A 27,055-nucleotide genomic window follows, 5' to 3' on the forward strand; every position below is an offset into this window, starting at 1 on the left:
TCCTGCCTAGAGACGTTCCTTTAGCATTTGTTGTAAAGCTGGCGTGGTGGTGCTGAATTCTCTTAGCTTTTGCTTGACAATAAAGGTTTTAATTTTTTTGTCAAATCTGAATGAGATCCTTGCTGGATAGAGTAATGTTGGTTGTAGGTAAAGGCTGCAGTTTCGTAGTTCCCGTTGTTTTTGGTGTCTGCCCCAAGTGGGTGAGGTTGGTTCAGTGGGTTGTGTAGGCTTCCTGGTGGAGGGAACTGGTGTCTGTGTTCTGGTGGATGAGGCTGGATCTTGTCTTTCTGGTGGGCAGGACCACGTCCAGTGGTGTGTTTTGGGGTGTCTGTGAACTTATTATGATTTTAGGCAGCTTCTCTGCGAGTGGGTGGGATTTTGTTTCTGTCTTGCTAGTTGTTTGGCATAGGATGTCCAACACTGTAGCTTGCTGCCTTTCTTTTTCTCTTCTTCTTCTGGGACCCCTATAATTCAAATGTTGGTGTGTTTATTGTTGTCCCAGAGGTCTCTGAGGCTCTCCTCAATTCTTCTCATTCTTGTTTCTTTATTCTGCTCTGCAGTAGTTATTTCCACTATTTTATCTTCCAGATCACTTATCCGTTCTTCTGCCTCAGTTATTCTGCTATTGATTCCTTCTAGAGAATTTTTAATTTCATTTATTGTGTTGTTCACCAGTGTTTGTTTGCTCTCTAGTTCTTCTAGATGCTTGTTAAAGGTTTTTTATATTTTCTCCTTTCTGTTTCCAAGATTTTACTATCATTACTCTGAATTCTTTTTCAGGTAGACTGCCTATTTCCTCTTCATTTGTTTGGTCTGGTGTGTTTTTACCTTGCTGCTTTATCTGCTGTGTGTTTCTCTGTCTTCTCATTTTGCTTAACTTACTGTGTTTGGGGGTCTCCTTTTCAAAGGCTGCAGTTTCGTAGTTCCCGTTGTTTTTGGTGTCTGCCCCAAGTGGGTGAGGTTGGTTCAGTGGGTTGTGTAGGCTTCCTGGTGGAGGGAACTGGTGTCTGTGTTCTGGTGGATGAGGCTGGATCTTGTCTTTCTGGTGGGCAGGACCACGTCCAGTGGTGTGTTTTGGGGTGTCTGTGAACTTATTATGATTTTAGGCAGCTTCTCTGCGAGTGGGTGGGATTTTGTTTCTGTCTTGCTAGTTGTTTGGCATAGGATGTCCAACACTGTAGCTTGCTGGTCGTTGAGTGGAGCTGGGTCTTAGCTCTGAGTTGGAGATCTCTTGGAGAGCTTTTGCTGTTTGATATTTTGTGGAGCCAGGAAGTCTCTTGTGGACCAATGTCCTGAACTCGGCTCTCCCACCTCAGAATCACAGGCCTGACACCCGGCCAGAGCATGAGGACCTTTTAAGCCACATGGATGGCTGGCAAGTTGGTACTGAGTGTTGGCAGGTGGCCTCAGTTCCTCTTAGACCACTCCATAGGGCTGCTTGAGTGTCCTCACAGAATGGTAGCCGGATCTCCCTGAAGGGAGACGAGTAAGGGGTGACCCAGAGCCGAATGTGTGTATTGGCGGCGGTGCCAGAGCAGGGGTTAGAGAGCAAGTAAAGCATTTTAAATCAAAAACAGTAAGAGTATTTTTCTGGTGAAACTTGTTTAGTGATTCTCTTTTTTTTTCCCCCAGTTGCTGCATATTTATTTAATGAAGTGTGCAGCTATTTTATTTTATTTCATTTTTTTCACATTTAATATTTTAATTTCCATGAGAAGAGGTACAACATTGGCAATGTTTGTATTATTTTTCACACACACACACTGTATTTTATTTTTACAAGAGATAAATAAACTGACACCAAGCATTGTAAACGGATGACCTCAACAAAAGCAACAGTGATTGCAGTTACCAAACACGAAACACACTCATACTATGTCATAATATTGACATTCAGTCCAGTAATCCTCCACTGTAACAGCTCGTTTACTTTGCAGTGAAAATTGATTTGTATATTTTTTGCCTTTGAGTCCTTGTGGAATTTTTTTTTTATTCAAACAGAAAGTCACAAAAATTATAATCATCCTCATCAGTTCACTCAGTCCCATGTAATTAATTTTTTTGAAACCCTTTTATAGGAACATTTTTGCAAAGGCATCAGAGTACACCCAGAACTCTCTGTAAATGACAAAAGACTTAAAAGTGACCACGGTTAAAGATTTGATGAAAGTTCATAATAATGCAATTGACAAGGAAATTTAGTTATTTCTGAGATATACATTTTAAAGTAATAACTAGAATTATGACTTATAGCATTATACCAGAACATATAAGATTTTTAGAAATTTCATGTAATGTCTGAAACATTTATATTAACATATTTCCATACAAATACCCCAAAGAAAGTTTAGTATTAGTTGTGTTTTTTTGTTTGTTTGTTTTTTTATACTGCAGGTTCTTATTAGTCATCAGTTTCATACACATCAGTGTATACATGTCAATCCCAGTTGCCCAATTCAGCACACCGCCATCCCCACCCCACCGTGGTTTTCCCCGCTTGGTGTCCATACGTTTGTTCTCTACAGCTGTGTCTCAACTTGCGTTCAGCTATTTTAAACGTAGTAAGAATGCATTGCAGCAATGATAAAACCTATACTAAGAAACAGATAACTACACTTATAATTGAGAAAGGTTTGTGGTACTCATTTTTAAGGCAAACTGATCATTTACTTTTTTCCTGCTTTCTTTAATTTAAAAAGAATCTTGCTTCTAAATGGTTTCCTGGGAGTGTTGACAACTCTGGTTACACTGTGGGATATTTGTATACTATAGTCTTTGAGGTCTGATTGAGGCTTGAAATGTATGCGATCAAAATGATGAGTTTTAAGAGTCATAAGAATGCATCAGTAAGGCATGTGGTCTACATAGATCCCTTTCGCATACTTGCTCTTTTCACTTTTGAGCTCCTAGATGGCTATATTCTAGGATTTTGCATTCCAGTTAGTTATTTGAATGTTTCATCAAAGTGTACTTTTCTTATCTGTATGTGAACCCTCAGCTCTAACTGAAATCAGCGATGCTGCAGAAGAATTTAAGCTTAACTGTTAAGAAAAAAGGGTTAAGCGACTTCCCTGTTGGCACAGTGGTTAAGAATCTGCTTGCCAATGCAGGGGACAGGGGTTTGATCCCTGGTCTGGGAAGATCCCACATGCCGCAGAGCAACTAAGCACGTGCGCCACAACTACTGAGCCTGCGCTCTAGAGCCCACGAGCCACAACTACTGAGCCTGCGTGCCACAACTACTGAAGCCCATGCGCCTAGAGCCCGTGTTCCGCAACAAGAGAAGCGACCGCAATGAGAAGCCTGCACACTGCAACGAAGAGTAGCCCCTGCTCGCCACATCTAGAGAAAGCCCGTGCGCAGCAACGAAGACCCAATGCAGCCAAAAATAAATAAATAAATAAAAAATTTGTAGGCTGCTAAATATAAGTTGAAGGATGCCTTTGTATCTTGAATATTAAACCAACTTTAGTTTTTAGAGAAATTTGACAGCTTAATTCTTGAAGAAAAAGATGCTTAATGCTAATTTAATAGAATAGGTCTGTCTTTGAAGTCTATTTTAGTGTTTAAAAATTTTAAAAACATAGGAGTTTATTCTTTGTCTTTTTGGGGAGTTTAGATTGTGCATTGCAGGATCTTTCTGAATTATGGTTTTAGAAGAATAAAATGGTTGTTTAGTCACAACTATGAAAATCAAGCAGCCTCATGGAGAGAGAGAGAGAATGGGTTGCTAGGTCTTTTTATTTGGGGTTGGGGGCTGGGTAGGGTGTAAGTTTGTATAGTTGAAACTGAAAGGTGTTACTTGACTTGTTTGGATTTGAATCAGAGGTTTAGTAAATGATGTAACCGAGTAGTAATCTTACTTAAAGGTGAAATAATATGTTGAAATCCTGAGTTAATATATGAAGCTTTCTGTATTATTTTTTTTCAGTCATCAGTTTAAAATGATGGTATGTATATAATGAATGAAGCAAAAATAGGTTTAGATTAGTGAATATTGGAACATGGAGATTTATTAATTTGGGGCTTATGAAAGAATGATCAGGAAAGATATTAGGGGATTCTACTTACTAGAACATGACTGTACAGATACCTCTTCAACCCACCATTCAGTTCTTCTGGATGTATACCCAGAAGTGAAATTGCTGGATCATAAAGTAATTTTAATTTTTTGAAGAACCACCACATTGCTTTATCCATAGTGGTTGTACTATTTTGCATTCCCACCAGCAGTGTTGCAAGGGTTCCAATTTCTCTCTGTCTTCCTCAACGCATTTTCTGTTGTTTTTTTTTAAATAGTGGGCATTCTAATGGATGTGAAGTGATATCTAGTGCTTTTGATTTGCATTTCCCTAATGATTAGTGATTTTGAACATCTTTTCATATGCTTGTTGGCCATTTGTATATCTTTGGAGTGTGCCGTTTATTTTTGCCATGTGATTTCAATCAAGTAACTTAGCCTGTTATGTTTTACTTTCCTCATCCGTAAGACAGGAATGAGAATAGTACCTATTACATAGAACTGTTGTGACAGTTAAAGAAGATGACGCCCAGAAAGTGATGCTTATTAGTACAGTGCTCCTAGTTAATGGTTTCCATTGTACTCATTTTTAGATAGTTGTTTGGAACTTGCATTGACTTTTCTATACAAATGGTACTTAATGGGGTACCTAGCTTCTAGGTCTGACCTATGACTGCTGTATTAACTCCATTTGACACGGCTGTTATTTTAGTATTACTAATAGTATCCAGAATTCTGAGAATAGGAACTAACTAGCATTTTTTTCTGGATGAAGGGCCAGCTGGGGCCAAATTGTGAAATAGACATATTTTATCTTTGACATCCTATGATGTTCTGTAACCAGATTCTTGTGCCTTCTTGCTTATTCTAGGCCTCTGCCTAGTGATGCTGAGTCCTCCCTAGTCCACAAAAGTATTTTGTGTTCAAAGTTCATACCACCTCCTTGCTTCAGCATTCTTATGCCCCCCAAACAGCTGTATTTTAGGAAAAGTGGCCAAATTTAAGATATTTGTATAAAACACTGGTAGATTTCTATTCCTTGTGATATAAGCATTTTTAATCCTAAAGAATATCAGATTAATGGAATTTCAGGCAAGTGTCTGTGATTCCACACACATTGGGCAGCATGGCGGTCAGGTATGGGGCTATGGGGCTCATCCCTAGGCAGGAAGGAGACCATGTTTTTCTGGTGGATCAGATTTCTCATGGCTGCTGCTTTTTTCAAGTTTGTTGGCCAGGGGTCCTTGGCTTCTGATTTAGGGAGGAGAAGTGGAGAGGCTGGTCTTTATTGGAAAATGCTAGGTCTATTTAGGATCATACCTAAAGTTTGGAGGCTGCTTATATATTGATATTTTTACACACCAGTCATAACCATGGACAAGTATAATCAGAATCTTGAAAGCAGTTATTTCTGAAACTCAGATCTTGCCTTAGGTGCATCCTAGTTTAGCTTCACCTGAGGAGTTGGAAGCAGGTAGTTAGAACAGAAAAATGGCTACTCCTTTGCAAAGACAACTAGGGTAAGATACTGTATGTGGGTTGCTTAATTCCTTTGGCTGTAAATTTCATGACTGTACGTCCTGCCTCTGTATTTATTCACAGCCAGGCTGCTTAACCACAGCTGCAGCCTCCTCTTTTCTTTTGAAAAGTGCATGGTTACAGGGAAGATTGCAGAGGTACCTGCTCTGTGGGGATTAGCACATCTACCAGTTAGCTTAGATTTAACACACTTGCCTATCATGCCAGTCAGAAAACATTGCACCCCCTATAGTGCCAACCCTATGACTTCCTATAGGAAATACCGAGGAATCCATGAATTTAATATGTAGATAGGGAAATAGAAAACATTCACAGGAGTGAAGCAGTATTATTCAGCAGAAAAAGATAATGTTACAAGGCTCATTTCTGAATGGTCAAGAGCTTAAAGTATTTGAAATAAAAAAAAATATTCAGGAAATATTAGGGAAGGACACTGCCGGTGTGGGAGAAGATGTAGTCAGAACAGAAGCCCAGAAGGCAGCGGAATTGAAAGGGTGTTTTGCCTTTCCCAAAGGTGACAACATTTGACTAGGACAGTGGGTAGCTTTGGAGAGGAGGAAGTAGGCCATGGGTATGTTTCTGTTTTGGCTTCTTTATTTGCCGGTTAGCAAGAAAGTGATTACCTGTGACAAACAGGTGTGACCTCAAACAGTGAAGTGGCTTCTTTAAAAGAGAAAAAAACAAAAAACCCAAGAATCTCTTACCATCTTAAATTGAAACAGACTATGTACATGGTCTATATTTGTGTCTGTGTACTCCAGTGCTTTTAATACAGTTGGTGATATTTCTTAACTTGATAGAGAAATTATTGCACAAGAGTTAAAATTTTATAATCTGACAGGAACTGGAATTCTCTTTTTGTATGTTACTGTTAGCACTATTATCTCTTTTCCACTATCAAAATTTCAACAAAACACATGTATAAAGCACAGTAATGTATCAGGTTCAGTTAGGATGCAGGCCACCTTACGTCCCTGTGTACAGAATTAAAAATAGTTCGTCTCTTCACTGTTTAAGTATAATGGTTAGGCTTGCCCTCAGAGTCCAGTGGTAGAATGTGGTCTATTGTAGGAGGTAGTTCTATCGATGGAAGTTTGACTTAAAATTGTTCAGCCCTTCGTAATGTCAGAAATATCTCACGGTTCTCTCATACTTCTGTGCTAATCGTGAGTCTATATTGTAAGGGTACTTGGATAAAACTTCCCCTTTGTAATCTAAGGATGAATATGTGTAAAACACAGTGGTAGAAGAGTTATTTTCATCGTCTATATTATGACAGTCTCACAGCAGGTAAGCGTTACCCCCAACATTTTATTATGAGAAATTTCAAAGATATTAGTTGAAAGAATTTTACAGTGAACAATCATGTCCTCACCATCTAGATTCTAAAATTAACATTTTACTATGTTTTATCACATTTATCTGTCTCTGTCCTTCCATGTATCCATCAGTTTATCTTTTTTAGATGCATTTCAAAAAACAGTTGTAGATTCTGGTTTACTTTTCCCCAAATACTTCACCTTGCTTATTATTAACTAGGAGGTAATTGTATTGGGTTGGCCAAAAAGTCTGTTTGGGTTTTTCTGTAACATCTTATGGAGAAACCCAAATGGACTTTTTGGCCAGCCCAGTAGATAAAATGAAAGGTACAGATCTTAGGGATACCAGTCCTGAGTTCTGATATCCATGCAGCCTGTTAAAAAGAAAAATTATTCATGACCCTTGTTAAAGACCTTAAGGAGGACTTTATTCGGGGGGGGGTGGCTATCACGGTAGGTGTAGGGGACACTGCCCTGGGCTCTGGCAGTGAGAGAGTGAGAGAGTGAGAGAGAGAAAGTTTGGGCTCAAGTCTGACTCTAGAGAGGACAAGTGGGATTTCTAACCAAGGAGCAGAGTTGGCGGGTGGTCCCTGGATGCGAAATTACAAAGAGGAAGCATTAGGGAGAGGGAAGGTTCTTGCTAGATGGATTCAACTGAGTTCTTGCTGAAGGCGGGCCAGAGTAGGGGAGGAGGAATTCGATCAGATATCAAACTCAGATTTGGTCAGATACCAAGGGTGGGGAATCTTAGCAGGATTCTTGCTCAACCTGGATTCTGCAAGGACAGAGAGGGAAGCCCAAGGTTGGGCCTTAGTCAGAAAGAAGATTTACTCTGAGGAGCCAGTCTAAAGTTTTGGTATAAGAGAGTCTTTGTCAAAGCCAAACTCCTGTCAAGATGCAGAACCGGACATTATCCTCTTGTCCCTTACCAGGCGGTCCCCATCCTGCCCCTACAGGCAGCCGTTATTCAGATTTTCTCAGTCATAGATTAGTTTTACCAACGCTAGATCTTCATATCAACAGAACCATATAGTATGTCCTCTTTTGTATACGGCTTCTTTCATTCGGCATGTTTCCGAGATTTATTCATGTTGTTATAGTCATTGGCAGGTCATTCCTTTTTATTGCTGAAGAGAAGTTGGCAAACTTTTTCTGTAAAGGTCCAGAGAGTAAAAATTACAGGCTCTGTGAGCCATGCGGTCTCTGTTGCTCCTACTGAACTCTGCCACCGCAGTGCAAGAGCAGCCATAGACAGAACACAAACACGTAGACGAGACTGTACTCCAAAGAAGATTTATTTTAAAGACAGGTAGTGGGCTGGAAGGCTGTTACTTTCTTTTTCTACTGTAAAAGAGGGAAAAGCATTCAATATTTCATCATTAATCCTATCCCTGAAGAATATTCCAATTTATGGGTATACCATACTTTATCCATTCTCATATTAATGGACACCTGGGCTGGTTTTAGTTAGCATGGAAAAAGCTGCTGTGAACATTATTCTGCAAGGTTTTTAGACATGCTTTCACTAACCTTGTCTAAATATCTAGGAGTGGAATTGTTGAGTCACAGGGTAAGGTGTATGCTTAGTTTTAAAAGAAACTGCTAGACCCTTTTCTAAAAAGTCATTTAAAATTTACACATTCATCAATAAAGTATGAGAGTTCCAGTTGCTACATCCTTGCAAACGTTTGGCGTTGTGAGTCTTTTTAATTTTATACGTTTTGGTATGTGTTAGTCGTATCTCATTGTGGCTTTAATATGTGTTTCTTTGGTGACAAGGTTGTTTAATACTTTTTCATGTGCTGCTTGTTTATTCAAATACCTTTCTTTGTGAAGTGTTCAAATATTTACCCACTTAAAATTTGTTGTTTCTTTTTGTTGGAGTTATAGAAGTGTTATGTATATATTTGTTTTTCTCCTTTATTCTGTTAATGTGATAAATTACATTGATATTCTGAAGTTAAATCAACCTGGAATTATTGGGATAAACTTTTCGTGGACATGATGTATTATCCTTTTTTAGTTATTGCTGGATTTGATTTGCTAGTAATTTAAGAAGTGTGCATCTGTGTTCATTGCTCTGTAACTTCTTTTTTGTAATATCGTTGTCAGATTTTAGTGTTAAGGTTGTACTGAACTCAATTAGTTAGAAATTGTTCTGGTCTCCTGCATTTTCTGCAAGAATTGTATAAAATTCTTGTGATTTCGTCTTTAAAGTTTGGGAGAATTCACCAGTGAAACCATCTTGGGTCCCAGAGTTTTCTTAGTAGGAAGGTTTTTGATGATTAATTCAGTTTCTATAATCAATACAGGGCTATTCAGGACTTCCTTGGTGGTCCAGTGGCTAAGAGTCTGTGCTTCCACTGCAGGGGTTGCGGGTTTGATCCCTGGTTGGGGAAGCTCTGCATGCCATGCAGTGTGGCCCAAAAAAAAAAAAAAAATTAGGGCTATTCATATTTTTTGTTTGTTTCATCTTGTTTTAGTTTTTGTAAGTTGTGTCCATCAATGAATTCGTCCATTTTACCTACGTTGCTGATTTTGGTTCTATGAAGTTTATAATATTATTATTCTTTTAATGTCTGTAAGGTCTGAAGTGATGATTCCTTCTTCATTTCTAATAGTGACAATTTGGTTTTTGTTGTTGTTGTTGTTTTTCCTCTTGATCAGTATAGTTAAGAGTTTGGTCAAATTTGTTGGTCTTTTGAAGGAACCAACTTATGGATTTGTTAATGTTTTCCATGATTTTTCTTTATTATTTCATTGATTTCTTCTCTTTATTTCTTTCTTTTGACTTCCTTTGGGTTTATTTTTTGCTTTTCCAGCTTCTTAATTTTAAACTATCAATGATTTTAGGCCTCTTTTCTTTTTTAATATAAGTATTTAAAGCTGCACTTCTCACACTGTTTTATTTTCATTGTCATTTGATTTGAAATGTATTCTAACTTTCCTTCTGGCTACTTCTTTGAAGCATGGATGATTTAGATGTTTTGTTTAATTTTAAAATATTTCACGGTTTCCTTAGTACCTTATTATTGATTTCTAATTTAATTCCATTGTGCACAGGGAGCATACTCTGTATGAGTTCTGTCCTTTTAAATTTATTTAGATTTGTTTCCTTTTGAATTTATGTAGACTTGTTTTGTAACCCAGCATAGGCTCTATCTTGCTGAATGTTCTATGTGCACTTGAAAATAATGTGTATTCTGCAGTTGCTAGGTGTAATGTTTCTGTTAGTTTTCTCATCAGTTACTGAGAGAGAACTTTACCTGGTGTGGAAATTGCAGATTTTCCTACCTTTCCCTTTAATATTGTCCTTTTTTTCCTTTATGTATTTTGAAGCTCTGCTGTTAGCAGCCTGCACATTTATGACTGTTAAATTCTCCTGATGATGCCCTCTCCCTGTCCTATCAGTTCCAGAAAGGACTATTGCAATATTCTCAAAAAATTCTGAGGAAAAATTATTTAACCTGGACTTTTATATATAGAAAACTGTTAGGGTAGTTTTTTGTAATTATTTGGAAAGTTTCCTGTTTCAGTGTCATGGAATCTCCATGGAGAGCCCACTGCTTTATTGGGAGGTGGGGTTTTGGCAACTTTGTCTGAAAATTGTTCTGTTTAGATTTTCTGTCTCTTTTGGACTGGGTTTGAGTTACTCTCTTGAGTTTTCAAATTTATTTGTAGAGAATTTAGCAAAGTAGTCTCAATTTAATTTCTTCTGTCTCTTTGATTATTTTTCAATTATTGCTTTTTGTATTTGAGCTTGTTTCCTTTTCTTGACTAGGTTAGAGGTTTTTCTTGATTTCTGCTAAGAAGTAAGCTTGACTTAACAGTTTTGATCTTTTTTGGTTTCATTAATTTCTATTTTTGTCCTACAATTTTTTTTCTAACTTTGAATCATAATTAATTCATTTTTCATCTTTAATTTTTATTGAACCACTAAGGCTATGAATTGTCCTCTTAGCACTGCTTGAGCTATGTCCTGTAGGTTCTGAATGGTAGTGTTTTCAGTATTATTATTTTCTAGATATTTTGCAATTCTTATTTTTATATTTCTTTGTCATAAGAGTTGTTGGAGAGTTTAAAAATGGTGCACAGAGCCTAGGTGGAAAAGTCCTATTTTCTGATTTACTATTAATTTCCAGTGTTAAAACATTTTGATCAAAGAATGTTTTTACTACTACCATTTTTTGGAATTTATTACTGTCTTATTTTTGGCCTACAATGGCTGACTTCATGAGTCAGGGACTTGAAAATAGATGTACTCTTTTGTTTCTGGGACAGAGTTTGCCATGTCAGATCCACTTATACTGTGGTCTTCCTTTTCTTGCCTTTTTTTGGGCCAGTTGATCTGATATGAACAGAGAGGTTGAAGTCTTCCACTACTAGTGTGCTTACATCTCTGTAGTGTCTCTTATAATTTCTGCTTTATAAATGGTTGCTGCTTTTTTATTTGATGCACAGATATTCATACTATGTCTTCACTATGATTTCTACACTCCCCCCTTTTTTGCTCTGTTTAATGCTTTTTTTTTTTTGGCCATGCTGAGTCGCTTATGGGATCTTAGTTCACTGAACAGGGGATTGCATCCAGGACTATGGCAGTGAAAGTGCTGAGTCCTAACCACTGGACTGCCAGGGAATTCCCTCTGTTCAATGTTTTTAAACTAAATTCTAATTATCTGATGTTAAGATAGCGAACCAAATTTTATTTGCATTTGCCTGGTGAAACTTTGACCATACTTTTTTTTTTTTTTGCGGTACGTGGGCCTCTCACTGTTGTGGCCTCTCCCGTTGCGGAGCACAGGCTCCGGACGCGCAGGCTCAGCGGCCATGGCTCACGGGCCTAGCCATCCCGTGGCATGTGGGATCCTCCCGGACCAGGGCACGAACTCGCGTCCCCTGCATCGGCAGGCGGACTCTCAACCACTGCACCACCAGGGAAGCCCTAGCGGCCATAGCTCACGGGCCTAGCCATCCCGTGGCATGTGGGATCCTCCCGGACCAGGGCACGAACTCGCGTCCCCTGCATCGGCAGGCGGACTCTCAACCACTGCACCACCAGGGAAGCCCTGACCATATTTTTAGTTTCAGCTTTTTGGAATCACTTCATTTCAGGTGTGTTTCTTGCATAGAGTTGGGTTTTGTTTTGTGATCCAGTATGAAATTCTTTTAAATAGGTGAGTTAATAAGCACATTATACTTATTGGTGTGACAAATATATTTTTTCTGAGTACTGTTATTCTATTTTTCAGAGAATTTTTGTTATTTGGCCTGTATTATTTTGTATATACTATTCTAATATTTTAGAAGGTTTGTATTTGTCTTCTTGGTTATTTTTATAGGTTTATTTAACTTAGCCCTCTTTCTTTGGGCAATATGTATTAGTTTCCTACAGCAAGGAACAATATTAGCATGTTTCTTCCTCTTCTTTCCCTTTCCCCTACCACTTAAGACTTGTTAATGAAATTCTAATTATTTGCCTGTTGCTCATTAGTGGGTGATGTTTCCTGATTGCTTTAGCTGTGATTGGTGGGAATGAATGAACTTACTTTCTCATCTTTTCTCCCCTTTATTTTCTCACTTTTTGTTAGCTGTATCCCTTCTGCATTGGCAGGGCATACACTCCACCCTGTCACTGTAATTCCCTGGTTTGTTTTAGTCTCAGTTCTACATTGAATATATTTAATGTGTACCATCATTCCTTTGACCATGCTTTCTCTAGCCTTTTCTTGGTGAATTCATCCAATAGGAGTTTCCTTGAGGGGCTCCTGGGAAAATTTTCTGATTTCTTCTACGTTCAAGGCTGTTTGTACCTTTTATACTTGAAGGATGGCTTGGCTAGATGATAAAGTCCTTTGTTCACACTTTTTTCTGTATATCTTATAGTTATTTTCCCATTTTCTTCTGCAGTGAATATTGCTATGGAAAATCTGGGGCCAGATTTTTTGGGTTTGGTCTGGCTGTCCAAAGAGCCCTTATCTTTTGGGTGTGTTGATTTTACTAGAATAGATCTTAGAGTTGACCATCTCAGCCACTTTGCCCTGGTGCACCTACTGTGCACTTTCAATACATAGATTCATCTTTTATTTCAGGAAAAGTTTTCTTAAATTTAATCTGAATTGTTTTGTTATATTGGTTTGGTTTTCTGCTTCAGAGTTTCAGTTAAGTACTGGTTGTATTCTCTTTGCTTATCATCTATAGCCATAATTTTTTTCTCTAGTTTTTTAAACTCTATTTCCATTTCATTTTATTAGGTCCTTATTTTTTCCCCATATGCTTCTTCTCCCTTGTGCGTCTTCTCATTTCATCTTCACTTCCATGTAGTTTTAATTTGTTCTTATTTTTCTTGAGTTCTGATTACTCACATTTTAATCTCCTTGTCTCACTCTTTGCTGAGTTCTTATTGTGCTTTGTGATTACCCTTAATAGAGGTGATTGGATTAAGTTTTAAAAATTTATGCCATAACATTTGCTTAGAATTTTCATATATTCTTTGGCTATGTTGTTTTGATGCATGTTCGTCAGGTAAGTTTTGGTGTTCTTTTCCTGTTTTTAATTTAAAATTTAAACGGCTTTTAATTGAGACTGTGCCATATAAAAAACATTATTGCTCATCATAAAATGACTTGAATTACCTTGCCCTGGCTATTTGTGGGACAGTCCTCGGGGGTGTGTGTGTGTGTGTGTGTGTGTGTGTGCGTGCGTGCGTGCGTGCGTGCGTGTGTGTGTGTGTGCTTCACTGTCTCCACAGACATTCTGCTTCCTGCTAAAATGGCCTTTCTCTATAGCCCTGCCCTCTCTGTTTCTCTGAACCAAACTGTCCAGGAGGTCGTCTGCTGCCAGCCCTGTTGCCCCTCTGCCCACTTCCTTTGCTACACCAAAGGTGTGTATCTTTTGCACTTCTGGGTGAGCCCGTCACTTGCAGAGAGCACACAGTCTCCAAGTTGCCTGGGATGTGTTGCCCAGGGCTCTTTGCTCGTCACTCATTGTATTCTCCCTTTCTGGTCTTCTCCCCAGCAAGGCCTCTGTGTTATCTCCACAGTGTCTGCTCCAGATTTCATGCTTCTTGTACTAGGTACAGGATGTAGGTTATCACTCACTTCAGGGTGAGTCCATACTCATAGTGTATTTTGCTGGCATTTTCTGTGATCTTTTCTCTTAGGGCTCTCTGTTTGCTTCTTCCTCTCATCTTAGATTCATGGCTGCTATTAGCTAATTGTAGCAGCCTTTGCACAGTCTCCTTGTACTGTTGTGCTGAAAATGCTGTGTCCCCCCCACACGTCACCCCCGCCATTTACCTTGTTTTGTGAGATACGCAGCAGGAGAAAGCTGGCGCTCCACGGGCATCTTATATTGGAGGTCTGATGAACTCTTTAAAAGGACCTCTAAGGTCCCTGTTTTGAGAATAGACTTTTAGGGGAGTAAGGTGGAAGCTGGGACACCTTATGAACACCTTTTGAAGCTATTATAGCTGTTCAGGTGTATTAATGATGGACTGCATCACAGTGCTAAGTGTGGAAATGGTGAGGAATGGTTAAATTCTGGATAGACGTTGAAGGGAAGCTGATTTGGGGCTTGCTAGTGGAATAATGGAGTGTGAGAGAGAGGGGAGCCATCCGCAGGCGTGCATATCGTGTATCTCTTGTCTTTTCGAATGCTTCTCGGTATCGGGGAGCTCACGCGGGCTTTAAGCGGGCAGGACCTGTTCACGGGAAGACGTTCCCTGCTGTGCGTCTCATCTGGCCCGCTTGCCACAATGAGCAGGACTTCACGCGGTTAACTTAGCAGGCGGAGTCCCTTGGTGTTTAAATTCTGGGTGGAACTGCTTTTCCTGTGTTTATTCCAGACCTGTTGTGGAGGTCTTGGGTACCCGTGGGCTCGGCTCTGCTTCTCTTCCTGGGCCCAGCAGCACACATCAGGGCCTTCCACATGCGCCTTTTCTATTCTGCTTAGAGCCGAGTTCTTGGGCCCTGCTTGGGGTTAATGCTGCAGCCAGCTGCTCCACATACAGGGGCAGAGGCTGCCCAGCCATTCCTTAGTCATCTCGCGAAGTAACCTGAGGATTGCCTTAAAGCTCCTCCTGCTTGCTAAACTCAGAATCCTTGGCCAAAAAGAACAGCTTCCAAATCTGCTAGGGCTTCTTTCAGTGCATATTTGGACTGTGGTTCTATTAGGTTTATTCGTTATTAATGTGATCCTAGTTGCCTTCTCTCTTCCAGAAATTTGTCAGAATTTCTGGTCTGCTGTAGTTTTCAGGGCTGCCATGGTTATGTTTTTATTTTTTGTCATTTTTGTGGGATAGTGGGATGGAAGACAGGAAATTCCTGTACTTGCTGTCTGCCATCTTGCCCTGGTTGTTTGCACTGCTCCTTAAGAACTGGGTGAGGGGTACACAGAAGAAAAAGAATTTAGAAAGGATCAGCGCTTTTAGGTTCAGAGGCTAGAAAATGATTTGGCTAATATGTAACATACTATTCATTAAGGAGCTTAATATTTCTGGCTTATTGTAATCTTTACAGCTGTTCAGTTATATGGGACATATAATATGGAACATAATTGGGTGTCATTTACTTTTTTTTTTTTGAAGATACCCCCTTAGAGAGTGGAATATGAGAAAATATAACTAAAAATGAGCTGTCTAGTTTATGTCCATGGGAAGTCTTACATCATCCATATTAAGTTTCTGATGAGTTAACTACCTGTAATCATGTGACTTTTAGGAAACAACTTATAATTTTATATCTTTCCTGTATTGGGAAAAATGTATCTACCTTAAGGAAAGATAGGAGACAGAAGACTGCTTTGGGGAGGATACTCTGAACACTTAAGAATGAAAACATGTTTTAAATGTAGGGTTTGCATAAGTAGAAAAATGGAGTATATTGAAACATTTTCCCCTTGTACTAAATTTCAAGTGTATTTCCTTACTAGGTTGTGATACCAAGATGTTTAGCATAAACCACACTGTCGATACAAACAGCTTAGGCGGGCCAGCCATTCTTATCAGGGAAGGGTGGGGGCACTGCTGAAACCCGGCTTGCCAGCCGTCAGCCAAGGGCCAGGTGTGCCCGCAGGTCCTTCTAAGGAGAGGCCTCTGCTCTGCATGCCGTTACATATCCAGAGGGCTTGTGTCTTGTAACTTTTTAAAATAATACGAAAGATGCCATGTGAATTGTCACCAGACTTCCCATACCAGGACTGTATGTGTCTTTCTGTTTTGATTGATACTTTAAAAAAAATCAGGTTTGTAACAGTTTGTGTTGAAACCTGTGGGTTAACTGGTCATTCTGACTGCTGACGGTTTCTCCAGGTCTCTGAGCCGCGGCCCCACAGCTGCCCAGGAAGCTTTTCTTGGCTGCCCTCTTATTTTCCTGGGCGACAGGCACTTCATTGCTTTGCATAAAGTGCTGATATTAAGACACCTTACAGTTGTGGGGAAGGTAATGTGGGAGGGTGGGCAGGTAAACAAGCAGTGTGGCTTCTACTGAACGGGAGCAGTAGGCCACCTGTTTCAGCCTTAGTTATGCCTTTCGTGGTTTTGAACAAAATTATTAAGGTGATACCACTTCTTAGGCTCTTAGTAATGGCGAAGGAAGGGGCTGAGGATGGTGACTTGAGTATCACATTTGCAGGGTGTGTAAAGGTCACGGACATTTAGTTCCTTTTAACAGCACTGTCTTCAACATATTTTGACAGCTATTCAGGACTATGAAACTGCTCAGGAACACAATGAGAATGACCAGCAGATTCGAGAAGGTCTAGAGAAAGCACAGAGGCTACTGAAACAGTCGCAGAAACGAGATTATTATAAAATCTTGGGAGTAAAAAGGTGAATTATAAATTTAAAATTCACATTGTTATTTTTAATCAACTGTTTTAAAGCTAACTGTTGCTCTTTTTTCCCTCGGATTCATTTCCTTTTCTTAGGTAATTTCAGTCATAGATTAAACCCTAACAATCTTGAACATCATAAAGCTGTTTTGAATATATTACAGATAAATTTCTTTGATAGAGACTAGTCATGCAATGATGGAGAATTAGTAGTTGGTGACAAAGAAAGGACACTATGGCATGAATAGGTCCTGGGCCTAGATTTTTTAAGAAGGGTGAAGAGGTGGGAGTGAGCTTTCTTTTGGTGGGGACAGGCGGGAGAGGGGTTGGGGAAAAGAAAACTTCTCTAGGCCTAAAAATAAAGTGGCACTTTCAGAATGAACTTGCAGGCACAGGGAGAATGTAATTTACTCAATACCTGCTTTTATATTAGACCCACCTTCCCTGAGCAGGGGAACCGTCAGTCTTTCAATCAGTCAACAGTCTGAAACTTTGTTCTTTTTGAGTACGCTAACCCAGGAGCAAAATACAAAGTGGGCTTCAAAGAGTCAGTGTCTCTTTTAATGCCAAGAATCGAATCATGATAGTTTGGAAATTCAGAAAGTTTAAAAATGCATCAATGCAGTCTTCTTAAGGGAGAATCGTACAGCTCAGGAGTACTTTCATTTGTTCCTGGTGAGATTCTGACATCAGGGAGCAGGCATTCTGGGAAGCCTGGTGACTGTGAGGGCGGCGGGAGCGCTGGGGAAGGCGCTCAGCGGTTAGGATGGCGGTGCTCAGAAAACCAGGGTGCTGATCTGCCAGCGGGATCTTCCTGACTGTCCCTCTTAGCTCCTCCTGGCAGTATGTTGGACACTTCTTAACTAACGGTTATGAATTAATTTTACCACCCTTCAGAAATGCCAAAAAACAAGAAATCATTAAAGCCTACCGAAAATTAGCACTGCAGTGGCACCCAGATAACTTCCAGAATGAAGAAGAAAAGAAAAAAGCTGAGAAAAAGTTCATTGACATAGCAGCTGCTAAAGAAGTCCTCTCCGATCCAGGTATTGTTTGCTTTAATGTTTCTGTTCTCTTGAAATGGCCGAGTCAGTGACTGGCGACTTCCTAGCTCTATTCCTTTGCCCGTCTTAGAGGCCGTGTCAGGAGTGGACAGTGGGGCGCGTGGTGGGTGGGCCCCCTGGGGCTGACCTCGGGAGCTGGTGATGGTCCCTGACGCCCATTTTCATGTCTGCCCTTGTCAGACTCTAGGGACCCTCATGTGCACGGTGCAGTGGAGACGCCACCAAGTGTGGAATCAGAAGGCCCGAGAGTGACTCTTCTCTCTCTTTCAATAAGTTCCTAGAACTTTTCCGGGCCTCAAGGTTTTTCACCAGTGATATGCAAGTACAACAAGAGGGATCCTCTTAGGTTCGTCCCTTCTAGCTTCACAGATCAATGGGAATGTTTATACCAGACTTGCAGGAGCTTGACTAGGATATGGACTGCCAGGCAGGAATGTGCAGTGGGGGGACAGCGGCAAATAGCCAGCCCAGGGCCTGCCCCGCCCTCTGGGAGGGGCTCCCCAGGAATCGTGCTCTAACTCTGATGGTCATTCGATTTACTGGTTGATATAAATGTGATTTCGCCATAAGCTAAAATGACCTGGAAAGTAAGAGGGAGACAGTTTAAGAAATGAGGTAATACCGAGCACTGCTTTGACATTTCCAGGGGGAGTTGCATGTTAAGCTACCACCTACTGCTTTTTTGTGGCTTTTCATGTCAGTGGCAGCAGAAACTCTTGACTCGAGCTACAGACAAATTTAACAAAATAGAAGGAAATCACAAGTTTCTGAACTACTTATGCTATGGAATTGAAAGTAAATGATGTTTGTTCTCAAGTAATTTATAATCCAGTGAGAGAGGGAGGAATCACTTAACGAGTATAGGAGGATACATACTGTTTGTTCTTTCATTCTGCACACGTCGACGCCTGTGAATGGCTCTGTCCCCTCAGCGTGTGCAGCGGGCAGGCGAGGCGCTCTGGAGCTGAGCCCTGAGGGGAGCAGGGGGCCTACGGGCAGAGCAGCATGCATGAGAAGAGAGCTGCACTCTTGATTACTAGGAGTTCTTTTCTGTCCTCTGTGCCTTTTTCTCAGCCCCTGTCCTTACTGTAAAGATGATAGCTCTTCCTAATCTCTGAGGATATTAGCTTGCTCGTCTGCTGCCTGCAGTGTTCCTTTCTCGCACGTGTCTGCACTGGCCTCTGTCTCATCACGGACTTCGCTCCGGACTGACGGGCACGGCAGTGGAGGTGGCCTCCTGGCCTGTACGATAGGGCGCCTTCCTCCCTCAGGTCTGGGGAGGCTTCCTTCTGTTTAGATTGAATACTGAGGCCCCAGACGCTTCATGGGTTGACGAGGTTCGCCTGGCTGACTTGATGCTTGGGGTTAGGACGGTGAACATGGCCGTTTGATCAGAAGAGCGTGCGTGACTCTGAGGTCTCATTCCCTGCAGTTCCTCGGCTTTCCCGGAGAAGAATTTCCTTGGGTAGCTTCTTGTGAGGAGAGAAGATTTAGGGGGTCCGAACTTGCATGAATATCCATTTTCAACCCTGAACCTCACCGCCTTCTCCATGACTGGTTTCTCCTGAAACCGAGTCTGGGATCTGGGTGGGAGAGGGGGGCTGGATTTGAGCATCAGTCGGTCCCGAGTGTCTCGGTAACCGAGGGCTGTGGTCCTCAGACCCCGCCTCAGCCCACACCTCAGGCAGCGCCTGGCTCTTAGCTCGCTGGTTTCTTTTACAGAGATGAGGAAGAAGTTTGACGACGGAGAGGACCCCCTGGATGCAGAAAGCCAACAAGGAGGGGGCGGCAACCCTTTCCACAGAAGCTGGAACTCATGGCAAGGGTTCAATCCCTTCAGCTCAGGCGGACCTTTTAGATTTAAATTCCACTTCAATTAAACCAACTGTTTTTCTGCTCTTCATTTTTTAAAGATTAAAAACAAAAAAACCTTGTTCCAGGATCTTAATGAAAAAAAAATTTTAGTCCTTCAGTTTGTCCATGACCAAAGAGTTGTTTTCATAGGAAATATCTGTTCTTATCCGTTTTAGACTTGAGGTTGATGGGTTTGTGAAGGCAGGGAGGCAGGGGAACGGTTCTGTGTCTGGCAGAGCAGCCTGTGTCTCGGCTGTGAACGTCTGGACGAAGGAGTCTGAGAGAGACAGGTGCACAGAGTTTGTATTTTTCTACACTGGAGCACGTGGAAATTCTTTTCTTCACATCCTTGCTTACGTGTCAGTGCCTGCATTTATGAGGAGGAGCTGTGGTGTCAGGATTCTCCCAGAGGAATGAACATTCTGAGCTGTATGTTCTTAGGGACAACTTTGCTTAGATTCTGGTCAGTCCAGTCATTTGTAAATATGTTAAATTTCCCATCTCTACGAGCATGAATGTGGCTGTCATTGAAGGTGGGCAGAGCCTGTCTTTTAGAAAACCTGCTACCGAATGATAGTCGCTGGAGCCAGGGTTAGATTTTTTTTTTTTTTTTTTTTGCGGTACGCGGGCCTCTCACTGCCACGGCCTCTCCCGTTGCGGAGCTCAGGCTCCGCAGCATGTGGGATCTTCCCGGACCGGGGCGTGAACCCGTGTCCCCTGCATTGGCAGGCGGACTCTCAACCACTGCGCCACCAGGGAAGCCCCAGGGTTAGATCTGGACTGATGTTAAGCATGTATGTTTTTTTGTTCAGTACCTGCAGGGGAATACTGAAAATCACTGAAATAGAAGTAATTGTAAATCCTACTGGCCCTTTTAAAATGAAACACAAGAGACGAAAAAGTAATATGTAAAATAGGTTCAGATAATATAGCAGTGGTATTTAAAATAATATTGCTGTAGTGCAGAATGAAATACTTTAACAACTGAAGTTGTGAGTTAAACAGCATTTCCTGTAACAGGATTGGCTTAGAAATGTAAAGTCGCTCGGTCAATATAAACAAACAGAATGCCATGTTTCCCACTTTTAGTAAATACAGCCAACAGTATCTCTTAGGTCCTGGCCGACCTGGCCCGTGGCTGCTCGTGTGGGACTGTTTTGAGGTGGGCATTAAATAGCAGGCCTGCCCCTTTTTCAGACCTTGATGCCTCTGGATGTTCTCTGCCAGAAAACAACAAAACAACAAAAAACAGGTTTACAGATCTAGTCGGCTCCAGCTGTATGTCCACTATCAAGATGGCATCTCTTCTTGGGATACCTTCTTCTTAAGAGAAATGAACTATTCAGTCTTTATATACTGGCTAATTTTTTCCCTAAAAAAAAAAAAAAATGAGTGTTACTTTAATCAAGAACACAAAATATTTATGGAATTATGATGCTGCATTTAAAATCTGAGAATTACTTTAGATAAAAATTATTACATTCTGGAAAGGTTTTTGGTTTTGCCTCAGAGCATTCTGAAGCAATTTAAGCAGAATAGGCTTAATATATTGTTTTTAGGAAATCAAGCATTTTCTTTTGCGTTGCGGGGACTGTCCTGACTGCTAACATACACAACGGCCAGCCAAGCACAAATCGTTTTCTTCTACAGTCATCCTGGAAGAAAGTTGCTTAAACAGACAAAACATATCGTTGAGATGAACAAAACACGTGCTTTCTGCATCTATTTAGAAGTTTGTTTCTTACCAATAAACTTAAGATTGCATTTTGAACACTAGTAAACAGCTTGCAGCTCTCATTTTGTTTTAATGTCTCAAAATGCAAGTCAGTGTGAAAATAATTTACAAGGGAAATTCATTTTTGTTTATTCTTTAATCTTGTTACTTCATTAGTTACATCAGCAATTTTTTCTTCAATCTGGTTCTTTCGTATATGATGTCACTGTGAACTCTCTGAAATCTAGCGATGGCCTCTACCTACTTTTACAAGAAAGAGTTTTCACACAGAATCAGAACGAGGGAAATATCAAACCACTTGCCGTTCTATCCGGAGGAGACGATGCAAGGCTGCCAGCAAGGAGGAGCCGGAAGGAGTCCGGATGGCTGGAGGCGGGCCACACGTCCTGGGCACCTGTCACCTCGCCGACTGCCACCTCGCCGCCGAGACGGCTGTTTGCTTCACTTTTTTTCTCCACCTGTAATAACTATAAATCCTGTTCCTAAAGCCTTACCATAGACTGACTTTAGTCATCACGGTGGAAATGTGCAGAGAGTTACTTGTTTTCAGTGAAGAGGGAGAAGCAAATATGGAGCCAAGCGCCAACATCATGAAGAGAAACTCTCTGGGCTCTGTTGTTTTGCTAATTAATGAAGAAAATAACGACCTTTAAGTTCCAGCCGGGAGGGTCATCAGCGGTCTTCTGGCATCCGCGTGATTGGGAAGGTGGTCACCCCACGCTTCTTGCAGTGACGCAGGAGAGCGCTGCGAATGTGAAGGGACACTCCTCCGTCCTGGCAGTGGCAGCCTGACGGCAGAGGTCGCCGCCGCTCCCGCAGGCGCCGGGTAACCGGTGCGGCGCTCTCTGGAAAAGCCAGATGAGCGGGGCTCCCAGCCTTGGCTCTATGACGCTCCCCGTTAAACTCCTCCCTCCCTTTTCAGTGAGCACCGGAAGTGAAGTATCGCTGGCCTGTAAATGGGTATTTTTCCACAGCAACAAGTATTCAACACATCAGCCCGTAAACCTGAAAAAGTTCTAAAAAGAGAGGATAAATTAACGCCCACTTCTGAAAGTTCGTGCTTTCTTAACATGGATAAATGAAAACTGGAAAACGACTTCAATAGTTGACTAATGTGAATTGGATATAACAATACTAATTTTAAAACATTTTTCTCTTTAGGCAGTATTAAAAGTTTAAGTATCAGTATGAAAGCAGAACTTTTGGGGACTCTGATAATGGAATGTAAAAACTACCCACAGCTTAAGAGAAAAATACTACTGATAACCAAGTTGGAAGGAAAAAAGCTAAAATAATCGCAGTTTTCAGTTGGCACCATTTTCTATTCATGGTGGAAAATGAAAGATTTCACCTTTAAAGCATGAAATTGGTCAGAAGCTGTATGTGACATTTACCATGAAAAAAGGGCACAAGACGCTTAAAAATGTCTCCTCAGTCAGGCTTGTGCCTCCTTAGAGGGACAGGGCACCGGTGACAGGCCCTGTGCAGAGTTTTCATCGAGTACACACCAGTGGTTAACCTAGAGAAATTCATGCAGCTACGTTGAATGTAGTTGACTTTTCCATGTTTATAAAGGAAGGAGGAAGGCAAATGCTGATTTCCCGACAATTATTCTAAATCAGATCATTCCTTTTTTGTTAGTAGCAGAGTTTATTCTGTAATTGCAAATGATGTTAATAGGTGGGGATAATTAGTTTTGTTTAATGATCTCATTTGCTGAATGATTTAAGAGTAAAATTAGCCACTGCGTGGCTTTGTGTATAGTAAACAGACTGTGTTTCATGCCTCTGTGGTTGAACCTCTTCCGTGCAGTGGAAAGCAGAGCACAGGGGAGGGGAAAAACTGGAGATGTCTGATAAGTTAGGCTGTTACTCCTACTGTGGTTGGTTTGAATGAGACAAGACGAAGTAACTTAATCCATCTCGATTTAGTGTCTTAATAAAAACAACACCGAACATTAACTGAAATGGGTCTCAGACATGTCTACAAATATGGGTACTATTTTTATGCCCGTGTATTTTCACATTTAATAAAAATATTTATGGTCAAATGAGTACTTTGCTTTCAGTCTTTTGGAGAAGTCTGTTTTCCAACTTTGTTTTACACGTAATCAGCTACCGAGGTGGCAGAGGGCTCCTGCTTGACACGAGCTGCAGGAAGAGCGCAAAAAGCAGAAATGATTAGTCTCGTAACCCAGCCCCCCCAGGTCCTAGGACAGTGAGGCCTTAACAGGTGGTCGGTTCTTCACTTTGAGTACCATTAAAATCTAACACTTAGGTTGGCTCTGAGGACTTTCCCTTTATATCGTAACACACACATTTCTGTTAAAGTTCTGGAAGGGGTGGTGGGGACACTGCAGCTTATCTCAGTCAGATCTCTAACTACAAAGAAAAGGAGCTTTCTTCGTGTATTCTGCATGTCCTAAAACTACAGGACAGCTAGAATACTTAGAGGACTTTCCCAGAAAGCAGTTTCCACATTCTTAATAATCATGATAACTACCTTAGCAACACATCATCAATCAGCCTTCGTCTGAAGATACTGCAAGTGCCTGCAACAGGCCTGAGGGCTGCCTGCCTGCACACAGGAGGGGAGAGCACAGGAGGGGAGAGTCGAGTCTACCAGCCCCTCAGGGGTTGTAAGCCCTGATCCCCTCCCCCTCCTACCCTCACGCCCAAGAAATCCAGTCACTTCCATCTTAAGGCATATAGGTCACACCCCAGAGACCCTGAACTCTGCAAACCTCCATCCACCGAGTCAGTCCTTCCTTGGAGATCAACAGATGATCAACAGAAGCATGAGATGCACACTCATCTGTCACTGCCTTAGACTAGGATTCAGTTTCTAACAAGGAGGCCTCCAGGTGACAACTCCGAGGTTGCAGTCTTGTTTTGAATACATTTCCAACCTTCACCAAGGGCAGTCTACTGGGAGAAGCATCTCCTCCAGTTCTAATATCACGAGGGACCGAGCAGCTGCATTTGGAAGGGCCACTGGCAGGAGTCCAAGGTCTTCCTGAGGAAACTGGAATTGAACGTTGTGAAAAAGCACGAAGGAGAAACCACTGCTTGCAGCATTTCTTGGCGATTTAAGTCTGTGTTATTTGCATGTTTCCCTGCTCTTACAGGAGATTTCTATAAGAATAGAAATGTGTATGTATGTATTTATCTATGTAATGGATTTTTTAAAAGACTGGTTGCCCTAAATGGATGTGATTTTTCTGTGAAAGATTCTTTAAAGATAGCGAAGGATAACTCTTCTAACAATCCTTTACTGTATTACAGTTTTCTTAGGATTTTGTTAATACTCCTTCACACATACCACCGGTTGCAATGTTGTATTTCCTGCAGTGTTTATGCTTTTGTTGCTGCAGGTTACTAAAACCTCATAAAAGTGGAAAGACCTCATTCAGCAGTGGCACGATTTTAGTGCAAGCGAGCTACCTTCTCTTCCTCTTGGTAGGTCAACATGCAGTGAATGCTCCGTACAACATGGCCTTAGGCCAGGGGAATTTTGTCGCTGTGCAATGAAGAAAAATCACATCATCAGATCCCCAGTAAGGCTATTCGTCCTTATCCAAGAGCTTTTACCCGATATAGCCAGGAATGATGTTATGAATAAATATAACTATTAGGAAACAATGCAGGCATAGAAATACTCCCGGAGAGATTCTGGATTAACACTGATGAATGTTAGAGCCCTTCACTGCACTTTAGGGTCACATCGCCAAAGCTCTCCACGTACTTGACAAACTCCCCTATGTCACCTTGTGCACCTGGCTCCAACCTCCCCACCCCCTCCTCTCCTCCTCGTCCTCAAAGGAACAAAACTACCCCCTTGCTAGTCTGCGCCCAGTGTGCGCTTCCTCCTACTTCACTTTGCATCCTGAATGTCACTTTCTCACGCCTTCCTGACACTTTCCCTGCCCAGCATTTTCATTTGGATAGTTAGTTAGTGAATGCCACTTATACTGGCCTAGTAACTTCAAAAGGACAGCCTCGCGCACTGTAGGTACTTAAATACTTGTTGGATTTGTTCAGGTTAGGAAGACCTAGATAATTGGCCTTCGGACGAAACTGGAAACATTTTTCTGGTGGAAGCGGACTGTGGGAAAACAAAGCAAAGCCTACACGCCAGTGGTGGGTTTGCTAACTTCTGTTTATCAGGGAGTGTGAGCACGTTGCTCTGGACTAGATTAGATACTCCACCGTATGATTAGTTATGTTTACTTCGCAATTCATCTTACTCAACAAGGCTAGTACCAAAATAACTCCTTCTCTAACTTTGCCCCAAATTTAAAACCTGGGCGACCTGGAGCCTTTGTCATTCAAATCTTTTGGTTTTGAACCAGTCTTCTAGAATTTGAATACCTTTTCGCCCTTCAATTGTAATCAAAACCTTTGATTTTCAAGTGAAGTCACATAGGATGCAAACCTTACATAGCTGGGCAGGATCACGAGTGAAATACGCTTAAATTCAAGTAATCATGAGCTGTAGGGGACAAGATTATTCTCCAAATCTGGAGTCTATAAACGAAGCTGTTAACAGTAGGTTCTAAGTAAAGAGACTTCACTCTAGAATTTCTCAGAAGACAGAATTTTATATTTGATAAGCTGGGCTAATAAACAGCAAAATGGGGAACACTGTCCCATTACCTAACACTTCGACTCATGTTTTGAGTGGTCACAGGGTGGGCGGCACCGCTGACCACGCGCTGCCGTCACAGAGCTGTGCCTGTTTGCACGCTCGCCACCGAAGTCCTGAACCTTTGTGCTTCACCTCCCTCACTTTGCCACCGAAAGTAAAATTAAAATCAATTGGTTCTTTGGAAGAAGAAGGACCCCCTTAAGTCTGCTGAACAGAAGTGGGCAAGACGGGCTGGGAAGCGAGATTCGTGGTACTGAGCCTGGATCCCCGTTAGCACTTTTCGCTTGATCTCTGAACCAGGGATCTGAGACATACGTCAGAGCCCTTCGATGAACAGTCTCGTGTGTTCCAGTGGGAAGTTAAATGCCACCAACTTCTTTGCTGCTGTATCTCAGAGAAGAAAATCCTCTTAGCCATGCTTTAGTTACTGAAGGATAGTCTGACCTGACATATACCTATTGCCTTGAACACTATTCATCTGGGTCTTCGTCTGGGTGGTAGCAACTGTCTGTCTGGTCGCCTCCCAGGCGCTGGACCTGACCCATAGGAGCAGCCGTTGCTTTGGGCGGGCTCCCGTTTGTGTCAAACTACATTTTGACTATTAAAGAAAAGCCTGGTTTTGTCTGTAAGCCCAGGCTGACGGCCTGTGGTGCTTCCTGGAAGTATTCTCTTCTCCCCGTCTAGGAGCTTCGCTGTTCCCTGAACTTGAGGATACCTGGAGCCGAAGGGCGGGCACTCCCAACATCTAACCCCTTGGACCGAAGCATCTGGGAGGCACGAAGACTTTGGACTGTCTTCGGCCTTATATTCTGGGTTTACCTTATACCAAAACTTATACCCCAAACTTAAATGTCTTTTCATGGTTAAAACTCAAAATCTCCTAATTCTCAGATATGCTGTGTTCCGACTTTCCTCTGAGAAGGAGGAAGGAGAATTGGACTGTAACTTCTCAAAATGGGAAATACCGTTTGTCTTTGCTCTCTCCTAGGATTTGATTTTTGTTAAAACTTGCCATAGGGCCTGCACCTGAACACCAGAATTCGGG

General features: G+C 41.5%; 1 protein-coding gene across 2 annotated transcripts in view; it reads left to right on the forward strand.

Annotated features, from left to right (window-relative positions):
- The window catches only part of DNAJC3 (DnaJ heat shock protein family (Hsp40) member C3), an 88,301-nt gene extending 64,185 nt beyond the window's left edge, over window positions 1–24,116 (forward strand). Inside the window, exons 10-12 of one of the 2 annotated variants that reach the window (XM_055089693.1) lie at window positions 16,576–16,708; window positions 17,608–17,756; window positions 21,520–24,116. In XM_055089693.1, the coding sequence (XP_054945668.1) occupies window positions 16,576–16,708; window positions 17,608–17,756; window positions 21,520–21,563 (326 nt within the window). In that variant the 3' untranslated portion in view covers window positions 21,564–24,116. Of the gene's footprint in view, window positions 1–16,575; window positions 16,709–17,607; window positions 17,757–19,496; window positions 20,462–21,519 lie in introns of those variants that run through there. The other variant, XM_024123157.3, reaches the window with a different exon arrangement.
- The last annotated feature ends 2,939 nt before the right edge of the window (window positions 24,117–27,055 follow it).

This window comes from Physeter macrocephalus, chromosome 13 (assembly GCF_002837175.3).
Source record: "Physeter macrocephalus isolate SW-GA chromosome 13, ASM283717v5, whole genome shotgun sequence".
Classification (NCBI taxonomy): domain Eukaryota; kingdom Metazoa; phylum Chordata; class Mammalia; order Artiodactyla; family Physeteridae; genus Physeter; species Physeter macrocephalus.